This window comes from Nelumbo nucifera, chromosome 1 (assembly GCF_055504915.1).
Source record: "Nelumbo nucifera cultivar China Antique chromosome 1, China Antique-T2T, whole genome shotgun sequence".
NCBI classification, from domain to species: Eukaryota; Viridiplantae; Streptophyta; class Magnoliopsida; order Proteales; family Nelumbonaceae; genus Nelumbo; species Nelumbo nucifera.
In genome coordinates, this window is record NC_142649.1 from 62,331,666 (window position 1) to 62,343,913 (window position 12,248).

General features: G+C 37.6%; 1 protein-coding gene across 3 annotated transcripts; it reads right to left on the reverse strand.

Moving 5' to 3' along the window:
- Window positions 1-2,947: 2,947 nt before the first annotated feature.
- Window positions 2,948-7,736, reverse strand: LOC104594319 (E3 ubiquitin-protein ligase RGLG2-like). 3 transcript variants are annotated; one of them, XM_010254560.3, is made up of 11 exons: window positions 7,092-7,736; window positions 6,394-6,653; window positions 5,510-5,735; window positions 5,286-5,399; window positions 5,103-5,200; window positions 4,796-4,875; window positions 4,603-4,708; window positions 4,383-4,510; window positions 4,068-4,290; window positions 3,341-3,397; window positions 2,948-3,265 (listed from the first exon to the last, which is right to left on the reverse strand). In XM_010254560.3, exons 2-11 carry the CDS (start codon window positions 6,577-6,579, stop codon window positions 3,185-3,187), a joined length of 1,299 nt encoding a protein of 432 aa, XP_010252862.1. In that variant the 5' UTR covers window positions 6,580-6,653; window positions 7,092-7,736; the 3' UTR covers window positions 2,948-3,184. The 3 variants fall into 3 exon arrangements, with proteins under 3 accessions (XP_010252862.1, XP_010252864.1, XP_010252863.1); XM_010254562.3 differs by having other exon boundaries at window positions 7,151-7,518; XM_010254561.3 differs by having other exon boundaries at window positions 6,394-6,687; window positions 7,092-7,273.
- Between the last annotated feature and the right edge of the window lie 4,512 nt (window positions 7,737-12,248).

Consider the following 12,248-nt stretch of genomic DNA (forward strand, 5'->3'; position numbering starts at 1 on the left):
CAGCCACATGGGTTCAGCCCAGCCTTTGTTACAAGGCCTGGCCGAATTCACTAAAAAGACAGTGAACCCCTTGAAGCCCATCACATGGGCTCCTAATGGGCCCAACACTTACACTAAGTGGTCCCTGGGCCAAGCCACCTTATAAAAACCCAGGGACTGTGGGTAGATGCAAGATTAGCCCATCAGGTATTACCATCGATGGTCTTACACTTAACCTCTCATCCCATAATGATCAAACACTGCCCGACAAGAGAGGACCTCTCCCTCGGCTGCAAGGAACAGTGCTGCACTCTATACTCACATGGATCCCGATAATTAAAACCTTTTGCAAACATTTTGAAACCATAATATATATGTACATCCGTATATAAATATATTTTGCAAAACAAATTTCAACGATTGAAATCGGCTGCCGGTAGTCTTGGTTTCCATCAGAGAAAGTGCATCCCCGATCATTACCTTTATCCGACAAAGGGGCTGATCCTGTTACTATGATCACCCACTCAGATGAATTCTCGGACTGTCCCAACATACCTAGGTTTTGACCCCCGCTAAGGATCTCACTGATTGGCATATCAAAGACAGCCCAATCCGACACATAGTGTAGCATCATAATCGAGTCTAGGGGTCAGGTGTAACTTTCTAGTTTTGCCCACTAATCACCAAGGTCCAAGGCAATACTGGAAATCTGGTCCGGTTCAGGGTTTCAAGTAAACCTACATTGCATGTACCTCGGGTCTCATCCTAGCAGTTGAGACAGGCCACCCCAACACTTGGCGGCACATCAGTATCAGTGCCTTAGTAGGATAAATCTCCCCAGACTTATCCAACGGTTGTGAACATTCTAAGCTAACACAAGTCTCATAAGTGTCTAGTTTAAGGGTATTACACAGAAACGCACCACTATAACATAAATCAAATATGTACTTTATTCATTTACAATAAATGTCATAATGTATATCAATCTGATTGGAGCTAAGGACATACACTGTCTAACACTTGGTCCATTGTACCACTACCTCCTGGCAAGAAACTCATTGGGTCAAAGTGGGTCTAAATACAAGGCTGATGGTACTATAGAGCGCTTCAAAGCGCGACTTGTTGCAAAAGGTTACACTCAAATTGAAGGCCTTGATTATCATGACACCTTTGCTCTAGTGGCTAAAATCGACACTATTCAATGTTTACTCGTAGTTGCAGCCATCAAAGGTTGGGATTTCCATCAGCTAGACGTGAACAATGCTTTCCTTCATGGAGACCTCCATGAAGAAGTCTACATGACCATTCCGTAAGGCTTTGGGCATGCTTTTCCCAACCATATTTGTAAATTGAACAAGTCTCTCTATGGCCTCAAGCAAACCTCTGGAATGTGGTTTGAGAAATTCACATTGTCACTGTCATCCTTGGGTTACAAGCAATCGCCATCTGATCATTTTTTCTTCACACTTAAGTCGGGATGCTCCTTTGTTGTTGTTTTGGTATATGTTAATGATGTCATCATTGCAGGAAATGACACCACTCGCATTTTCACTCTTAAGCAACACCTAGATAATCTGTTTCGGATCAAAGATTTTGGCCCACTTAATTTTTTTCTTGGACTAGAGGTATCTAGATCAAGTGCTGGCATCTTTCTCAATCAACAGAAGTATGCTCTTAACATCATCCAATAGACAAATATGATGGATTGCAAATCTTGTCCTACACCCATGGAACCTCAAAGACGTTTCACCGACACCTCTAGTCCAGCATATTCAAATCCAGTCCAATATCGTCGTTTGATAGGTTGCCTTATCTACTTAACAACAACACGACCAGACATTTGTTTTGTTGTGAACTATTTAAGTTGATTCATGCAAAACCCCAAACAAGAACATTTTGATGCAACTTTGCGAGTGGTACGCTACATCAAAGGCACTATGACCTATGGCATTTTCTTCTCAACCTCCAGTCCTCTCCAGCTCCATGGATTTTGTGATTCTGACTGGGCCAGTTGCCCCTTGACTTGTTGCTCCACCACAGGCTATTTGACTTTACTTGGAAATTCTCCTCTATCATGGAAATCAAAGAAGCAACACATTGTCTCTCGCTCCTCTGCCGAAGCAGAGTATAGAGCCATGGCCATTACTTCTTTTGAGTTAGTGTAGTTAAAGAGGATTCTTACTGAACTACAAGTCAATCTCTCCACACCTCCTACTCTTCACTGTGACAGCAAAGCCGCATTACACATTGCTGCCAACCGTCTTCCATGAGTGCACCAAATACATTGAAATTGATTGTCACTTTATCCGTGATCTCATCCAATGGGGCGAATTGACAACCACTCATATTTCTAGCACCTCACAGCCAACAAATCTCTTCACCAAAGTTGTCTCCACAGAGCGTTTTTTTTTCTCTTGTCCAAGTTGGGCATAAAACCAACCGACAGCTGTAATCTGCCATGTGGCCACGTGGGCAAATTCGGTGACTCATCACCTCTCTCTCTCTCTATATATATATCTCTGTACATGTAAACTATACACAAGAATGAGAAATTCTTGGTCTGTTTTTCTGTCTCGATACCATTCTTACAACAGAGGATCAACCTATGAACATAAGTCAGCGCAGTGCACACTCGCAAACTCACGAATTCAAAATACGGCCATGAAATCATAATAAGAAGATTTTCTTTTTTATTTTTTTGGTAACTATATATAAGACGGTTTAGATATTCGTCCAAAACAATAAGATTCCTTACTTCACAACCAAGGCTGTCTCATTGAATGTCCGGCTCTAATAATATTCAAAAGCTCTAACGAATTTTCTACGAGTGACCTGGGGTTGCTATAGGTGCCAGATAAGTTGTGTTGGGGAAAAATAGCTCTGCCATACCATCCTTATTGGATTTAAAAATAAAAAAGCATGTATGTGCTGCTATGTAGCAGAGATCAAAAGTGACAACTTTTGCCAGTGAAAAAGAAGGGACGAACCCTGTCTTACTTTGAAAACATTTTTACAAGAGAATTTACTGATTCCGGGTATAGGTCACACAAATTGTTGTACTTCTTTTACCTATCACGATGATCAGGCACCTTACAGGAACACTACTATTTACAGAACACAGAAGAACCAAAAAAAAAAAAGTCTTGCTTCTGGATGTAAATCTACCCCATCCCTAGAAGTTGCTAAATTTTGTTATGGAGATTAGTTAGTAAAGCTTTATCCTTGTGGATATATGGGCCCGGCAAATAGGACATGATAACAAGTCTCTTCCACAATCATAGCATGTCTGCAGAAAAAAGAGCAGCCAATGATAAGCAATCAAAATCTTGCAACGAAGTGCTAAATTCTGCAGCAGCCCTACCTGATGGCCACATCCAAAAGCAAGGTCCTTGGCATTCCAGAAGCATACAGGACAAGTCTGTCAAGCAAAGAAGTGACAATCAGAAGTTAAAACAAAGAGTTAGTTATATGATCCAAAGCTCTAAAGCCAGCTAAACAGCTAAAGCTAATTCAATAAACACAAATGAGTTTCATGTTTTTGAAGAAACATGTAAATTTGTATGCAAGAGACAGTTTCTCGGCAAGGATAAATTTTCATTTGTGTAGTCGGCAAACATTGCCAAGGACTATTACCCAATTATAGCCCTGTTTATCTGGGATATTGGGACGGATAGACTGGATACAGACCTCACTTTGGCTTTTCTTTTCCCTCCAAAAATGGCCATCTTCAGACTCAAAACTGTATTCTCATTCTTGCATCCTGATATTTTACCATTGCACCAAGCAATGTGACCCCTATATGGGCACAAATTGCTGAACCGTTTTAAATCTTGTGTCTGCTCTGTGCTTGCTTGTTTTTATGCTTTGGTGGCTTTTTGGTTTCTAATTTAACATCAATAGTCTTAAACATCACAGATCAGGTCACAGTGTCAGGGACTTTGATGAGTTCACATGCAAGTTTCAGTTCAATAGCTGATTCCTATATAGCCAAAACAAATTCTTTGAAAATCCAAACCTCTAAGTCACTTTTATCTGAAGTATTTTGCAGTATGGAAAAACCTTTTGTACACTTGTATAAGCCTACACACCTGGTTGTTGCGTTGACTTGCAACATTACGTGAAGGATATTCTTCCGGAGGAGTATAAGTGCTGTTATATCCAGTACTATCTGCTGGAGTATAGGCATTGTTGTGATATCCAGTACCATACTCAAAGCTGCTCGATCGTGAGTACCTAGAACTGGAATTTCCAGAATTGTAACCAACAATTGGAGGAGGTATAGGAATCCTCTCTTGGATCCCTTTCCTGCGACTGCACAAAGACAAAGAAATGAATCACTTGTTTGTCAATCGGAATCTAAGTCCAGTCCTACCAAAAGTAGAAAATGGATTCAGTAACTATACCCCAGGAGCTGGAGCTCTAATGTTGCTTTGTACTGTGAAGGTATTTCCATCAGGGCAGACACAGCAAACTCTGTTTCCTTTTTGCTGGCAGGAATATTTCTTGACATGAGCTCTGTGAAGTTCACAAACTGCACAGAACAATCATAATCATGTAATGGCCCATGGAAATTGAATTAAATGAGTCATAAGTATTCCTAGACTCCTAGTTTAGATTTATCACCTGAAAGTTGTCAAATGCTCGAGCAGGAATATTGTCGTCAAACTGTCGCATCATGTCCCAGGGTCCATCACCAACACCCACCAAAACAATTGACAACGGGTAGTCACTACAAACAGGAGAAGTAGGCAATCATAAGGAATCCCAGATTATCTTAGATTATACAAAACTCTGCATGAATGTTGCATAAGATTACCTTGCTTTGACGATTGCATTAATTGTATCATGTTCCTGTGGACTCAACTGGCCAATTTCTGTATCAATGCTCCTTGTAACCTGAGGCACCACATTTATTATCATCAAGATCATCAATTATGAAAATTCATTGACAAACAAAATATAAACCAACAGCATTGCAAAAGCAGAAATTAAAATCTTCTCAAGTTATCCAAAAGTGACTCCAAATATCTAGGAAAATGACTCTAGGAGAAACTCCAGTAATCCTACTTTGTAATTCATAATTGAAAAATAGCATAGGGCAGACAAATGGCACAATGCCTGACCTGTCCATCTGCAATGATCATAAGAACATGATACTGTCCACCACTATTATCCACAATTCCAATTGCAGTCTCAATTATCGGAGCAAAGGATGTTGGCCCTATTGAAAAGAAGAGTAGAAGTCTTGATCAGAATATTTGACATCAAATGAACAAGAAAGAAAGTTGAAAGAAATTTACACCAACCTGCCAAGCGAAGCCGTGGAACTAATTCCCTATAACGTGTCAGTGCTTCCTCAAAGCCATTACAGGGCCTATTGTCTGGATAAAAGCTGAAAACTTCTTGGTCATGGGTTGATGCTGCAAGACGGGCATGATTGTTGCTCAGATCCAATAAAATCAAATAATAGTTAACTATAATAGTAGGTGAGATGCATAAATCTGTCATTTCTGTTACAGTGAGTCCTAACCATCTCCAAAGCCAAAACAAGGAATAAGGTTGTCCTCATCAAAAGCTGAAAGAGTCCTTCCAATGATAGATATTGCCTGTTCATAGGGGTTTGGAGAGTCTCCCAGGTGATGCAGGCTCCTACGGTCGAACGATCTTGCACCTGTCCATTCATTGCTCTTTGTGAAATCAATTCCAACAATGAGATTGGAAGATTCCAGACCAGATTGGGCAAGAGCATCTGTCACCTAAAACAAAAAAAAAAAAAAAAAAAAAAAAAAGAGGGGAAAAATTTTTATCTAATGTAAAATATCAGAGAAATGGGAAAACTATTGGATGGTATAATCTTTGTTGCTAAAACTCCCAGAAAGAACCATTTTCAATGCACGAAACACAACAGTTTGAACAATAGATCATGTAATGTGCTCAGTTTGTAAAAATGACTAATAAGAATAAAATAATGTGTTGTGCTCTTTTTGCCTTTTCTCCTTTTGTTCATTATATATTTATAGCAGGAACAAACATGTACCATAATACCCAGATATATGTAGAGTGTCATGTTGTGCCAGAGTCAGAGACTTCAATTTTCATTGATAATTCTGTCTGATGCATTGCCAAGACCTGCTCTTGCCATATCAGGGCATCATAGAAACAAGATGCCACAATCAAATAAATTTCAATCTTTTTAAGTGAAAGTTTAAGACTCTTTTTGCTAAACGAGCTGCAATAGTAGCAAGAAGAAATAAAAGACTTGGTTGTACACACAAGGGCTACATAAATGAATAAGGCCAACTTTTAGTTTATCAACATTCACATGGTTCCAGCTTTTATTGAATTCAAGATTCAAAAGAGTTCTTATGGCTGTTAAACGAAATAGGAACAGATGATGTAGAAGAATCACTGTACCTGTTCAATGGAATTGTAATTGTCAGGAATCCTTGTATACTTTTTCTGTAGTCGACTTCTTACATCACGCTCAACATAGTTGCTAGAATAGGAGGGATAATAAGGTGAAGCATTAGGAATTGGCGGAGGCCCATAATCATACGAGGAAGGGTAGTGGCCACCCCTTCTGGACTGTTTGCCTCCCATTTAACACCAAGGAACCTTTTAATTCTGCCTTTCAGGTATGTAGCACTGATCAAACCTTCCATTCACGACCAAACCTGAAGATAGATTGACCTCAATTCATGAATTTTTCTGCAATAGCAAACCTCGAACAAAGAACATGAGAATGAAAATGATTCTCTTATGTAATTCAAAGTTCAATTTCTAAACAATTCCCCCCCCCCCCCTGCCCATAGAACAGAAGCCAATTAAGCCAATTAATAATAGAGAGATTCCATTAAAAAGAGAACATCATAGACATGGAGAAAATACTAGTCAAATTCTCTGAATCACATTGAAGTGTAGTGCTCCAGAACCAAGGATTAAAGCCCAATACAACATTAAACAAATCTACAATGATATTCCAAGGCAAAAAAAAAGCAGATTCCAATACTTAGAATCTCCAATCCAATCTATTCCAAACAAAACGAGACTAAGAAAAAAAATCTAAATAAGAAAACAGAGGGTTTAATATATAAAAATAAGTAAGTAATTACCATTAACAGAGAGCAGCAGAAAGCAGAAAAACCGTTCAAGGATCTGATGCAATACTTACGAAAACTAAGACGAAGTGCTTCCAACTAAAACCAAGAGCGAAGATACAAGGAAAAAAAATTCATGGGGAGGGAGTGTTCGAGGTTATTTCCGTGATAGCAGGGTCGACACTGACTTGTATATCTCTTCCTTTCTCTCACCTAAAAAAGTATTAATTTGAATAGAAACGATTCTGCGAAATTACTTCGAAATGAAAGTATTTTCACTTATTTATTTTTTCCTTCTAGAGTCTTGACCCCACACAACCAAACACCAAGCCCCGAGGGGAATTTTCAGTGGAAGGAAGAAACAAAGAAAACTGGCAGCTGTTGAATTGTCTGAAACTTTGATTGAAAGACTTCTTTTTTCTTTTCCATTGTTCTCTCTCTCATAAATTAACAATGAAACTTTTTTGTCAAATTGGATTAATAATCTCATACCAAAAAAAAAAAAGCGATTAATTTATTAAAATAAGTCGAGCAAACACTACAAATGAGGTATGGGTAATGGGTTGAAAGCCAGATCAATCAATTCATAAAAGAAATATAACGTGGGAACGAGTCAAGAGAGTCGAGACTGACGACCACCGATTATCTTCTCCTCCTCTAGAGATTGATTGAATGGATTATGATTATATACTCAAAATGATTATGTTATCTAAAATAAAAAAAAGATTATGTTGTACTAAAAATGTTAAGCTAATTTGGTTACAAACTAAAACAAGTCCTAGATTTTTTATTTTTTATTTATTTTTTTGGTGGGGGAAAGAAAACTTAAAACTTCATTACTAAAAGAGTGCTAGGACGATGCTAATCAGATGATGACTATTATCTACAAGATCACCGAAAAATTGGTTTTGGGTAGTCCGAATTGGCTGCACACAAAATCACGAATGAACACGAATGCTGATATGCATAAGGTGTAACTCATGGGTCCATGTTAAATAGCAAACAACAGGTAAAAGATAAAAGATAAAGGGGTAAAACTTTTGGGGTTTAATATTAATAAAAGTAATATATTTAAAAGATTTTCAAAAATAGGTTAACTTTTTAAAAATAATATCAATTATGGGCAAAAATACTGTTCATCTTCTTCTTCTTTCACCAGAGCCACCGCCTGCCACCACTCACCACTGCCGTTCATTGCTGCCCGTCGCCGCCTCCGCCTCCGACAACATTGTTGGAGGTGGCCGGAGGCAGAGGTGGCGGCAGCGGTGCTGGTGGTTTCTCTGTCCAATGCTACCACCTCCGCCCACCTCTGCCTCCACCTTCAACAACGTTGCCGGAGGCGGAGGTGGGTGGAGGCGGCGGTGGCGGGTGGTGGTGGACGGCGGCTCTAGTGAACAAATGGCAAGAAGAAGAAGATGAACAATGTTTTTGCCCTTTATTGATATTATTTTTAAAAAGTTAAACTATTTTTGAAAAATTTTTAAATATATTACTTTTATTGATATTAAACCCTAAAAGTTGCCCTTCTATGCTAGAAACCTAAAGATAAATGATAAAAACTTGAAGTTACGTACCCACGTAGGAATGACTCTGGAGTTATTTTAAGGAACAGATGTCAAAAAAGTTTTAAGTACTCATTTAACGTGCTTACAATATCGTGCTCATTTAACATGCTTACAATATCCGTGCCTACCTGATCCGAACTGGTTTCAGTAATTTCATATATGGTTGTAAATACAGAAATACCGAACAAACATGAGACATCCAAATCCCAAATGCTAACTTTGTTCCACTTTCCAAAGGATTTATTATTTATTAATTATAAATTTTATGTACTCTGAACGAAGGAGTGATGCTACAATATGAGTGCAAGTGGTCTGACTGGTCTCAATCTTAAGAGACCAAATCAACCCCCCACAACATCCCACAGCATATTCCTACAGTATATTTAAAAGATTTCCTGATGATAATCTCAAAAATGATGATGTCATCATTAGGAAATATTTCCAGACAGGGATGTGTTATGAGAGTTGTGGGGGGCAATATTGTAGGGGCTGATTTGAACTCCAATCCTTAATATCTGTGGAACCCCACGTGGCTCCGCTCCGCCCCGCCCCTCTGGCCCTTTCCCCATAGAAAGGAAATAAAATAAAAAAGAAATTATGCAAATTCTCCCGATCTATATGACTTGAAGGTTTTAAGAGTCAAGAGAATGGTAGTTGGTATTGTGATTTGTTGGTATTACCGGGTGGGTGGCATAGCCTTCTATCTTAGGCTTATTTATAGTTAAACAAATAAGGACCATGTCAGCTATTTATTTGCTTGGTGTGGTCAATGTTTGACAAAGTCGTTGAAAAAATCTAAACAACTAATCCTATTTGTGGGACACTTGTCCCTTGATCTAAGAGACCGAATAAGTCTAGGTGATTGGTAAAATCTTGGGTAAGGATTTCCAAATTCCAATGGTAAAATTTTGTATTGTTGAGTGCTAAAGGTCGCATTATAAATATGACCCTCTAGTCTGTCAACAAATACATAGAGAAAAAGAACCTCACTTGGACGATTGCCTCCTTGGGTCATAAACACATCCTTTGATTTCATGTTAGAAGAATCAAGCAAGTGTCACAACTGTTTGATTTGTTTTTAGTTACTATTGCAGGGTGCTACAATGGTATCCGAACCAGGTTCTAGCCAAATACAATAGACCTTGCTACGCCATAATGACACTCTCCATTTAAACCCTCTTTTCTTTTCTGTTTTTCCCTAAGAACGAGAGGAGATAGAAGCCTTCTCTTCCTCTTCGAACCTGAGCAGCTACAAGGTGGACATACTATTCAAATCAGTGTTTCATCTTGCGAGTTTTTTTCCGCCATAGACACCACCATTCGATCTATAGAAGTGGTCACTTCTTATCCTCAAATCTAACATATTTGGAAAGAGGCAATTAAACACTATTGCTGATTGACTGAGGCGCTACACTCTATTGATCATTTTCTTTTTCTGTTCTCACATCTGAAACTGAAACCAGCATAGATTGATCAAGGGTTATGTCCTCTAAGGTTCAAAGTATCGGAAATGCAAGGTGTATCAGAAAGCTAATTTTAAAAGACGTATCAAGATATGTTTTGGAAACGTATAGATACGAACGAAAAATCAAAATACGCATGGATACACTAGAAAATTCAAAAAAACTTTAAAAAATATGAATAATAATAAAAATGAGTTTTATGTGATTATAACTAATTTATTTAAATATAAAAAAACATTCTTTAATGATTTATATGAAGTATTGGGATATAATTAGTAACCATTGAAAAATAATACAAGAACTAAAATGTATGTGTATACATACTAATATTTATTAGTTAATATTTTTTTGAAGTCATTTATTAGTTAATATTTATTATATATAGATTTAGGTGATATTTATTATGCATACAAGTTAATATATTCCTTAATTTTTAATAAATAAATTTAACTTGTATCCATCTTATTATTATATAAATACTAATAATCAAATTTATAGCATTTGTTGGGAAACATCCACCAAGACAAAAAAGATTACTTTAAGTATAAAAAAACATATTATTCTAATAAGTAATTGAGATTGGCATAATGGTTAATTAATTAGTGTTGCAAGCAAATGACTTAGGTTCAAAACTTCTTACCTTTAGTTTATGTTTTTTAATAAATTATTTGACTTAAATAACATTTAATGATATATTAAATGCTGTAATTAAAGGTAACTTAAATGAGTATTTAATTAAATTATATTAGTATTTAGTGACGTCTCAAGGCTTAATTAAAATTGATATTAATAAGAGAGAAGATATAAATTAAATTTAAGTTTAAAAAGGAAAGGGAAATTAAATCCAGCTGATACATAATGCATATCAGCCCGTTTTGGGTATGTATCAGCCGATACATACCTGAAACGAACCGATACAAGGCGGACCTGTATCAATTCGATACGGATGAAAACCTTGATGTGGGATTGAAGTGAATACCGAGTGAATTGGGAGAATGAAAAATAAAGAAAAAGAATAATAAAAATTGTGGTAGTGGGATTGGAAGATATATATTACATAAAAAGAGAAGAAACACAAAATTTATATGTATGAGAACAGACCATTCTAACAAAGTCATTAACATATAATTCCCAAAAAAAATACAAATTTTATATGCATCAGAAGAGAACTATGTTACAAATTAAGTTATTAAACATATAATTCTCAAAATAACACGCTATTCATCCTGTGAACCAACCAATATTGTTTGTGGAACAATGCCTTTTATCACCTGAAACTATTCTCAAGGGTATCAACTAATTGCTAATGTCGCAAATAAAACCTTTAATAACCGATATGAAATATGAACAGAAAGGGGTGTCAATGAATTGGATTTAGATGGCATGTACCTGGGTGAGAGTGCAAGCATCCTTGTGAGACAGCGGAAAGCTAACATGTAGATGGCTAATAATGGGTAAAGCTAAAACTTAAACCACCCACTGCAGGTATTCCATCCCATATATAGGTTGTCAAATTTTATTTTGCATTTCTCTGCAAATTTTTCTTTTATTAATTCATATGTAAAATATTCAATAACTTGGCATTATTTTATTTAGTTGATTTGATGCTTCTTTTACCAATTTAGCTCTCTTTTTATTTTGCTTATAACTTTTTGTCACTATATAATGCTTTTTCTTTTGAATTAGTTTGTTGTTGATGGAGGGTAATTTGTCCCGACCTCATCATAGGGGGACACGTGGGTGTGACTCAGCAACCGGGTGACACTCCGATTATCCCGAGCTCCTCCTAAGTAAAGGAGCCCCCGAGCTCCTCCACAGTAAGGGAGCCCCCGAGCTCCTCCTCAAGAAGGGAACGCCCCGAGCTAAGATTCTTCCACAGGCATCCCAAGCAAAGGTACTGCAAGACAGGGATCTCTTGAGCTGAAGGCACTTCGGGGTGAGCTCGGGAGCCTCCTAATAAATTTGTTCCGATAGGCCTAAGTAGGCCGCCTCGGGTAGAATAACCTTAGTATGGTACCTCCAGCTCGGCATAGGGTAGCTCGGTGCAAGGTAGTTTGAAGGAAGACAACTCGTCGTATCACAAGAAGATCTTCCCTAACAACCGTATCTGCCAAACCTGGGGCCTTGCACCCACATCTTTCGCC

Bases quoted from the DNA above. Each gene is read 5' to 3' on its own strand.
- LOC104594319 (XM_010254560.3), bottom strand. From the start codon at position 6,579: ATGGGAGGCAAACAGTCCAGAAGGGGTGGCCACTACCCTTCCTCGTAT. The intron at 4,709-4,795 runs GTAATCTTATGC...TCCTGTTTGTAG, and splicing joins AATGCAATCGTCAAAGCAAG to TGACTACCCGTTGTCAATTG. The intron at 4,291-4,382 runs GTATAGTTACTG...GTCTTTGTGCAG, and splicing joins TTAGAGCTCCAGCTCCTGGG to TCGCAGGAAAGGGATCCAAG.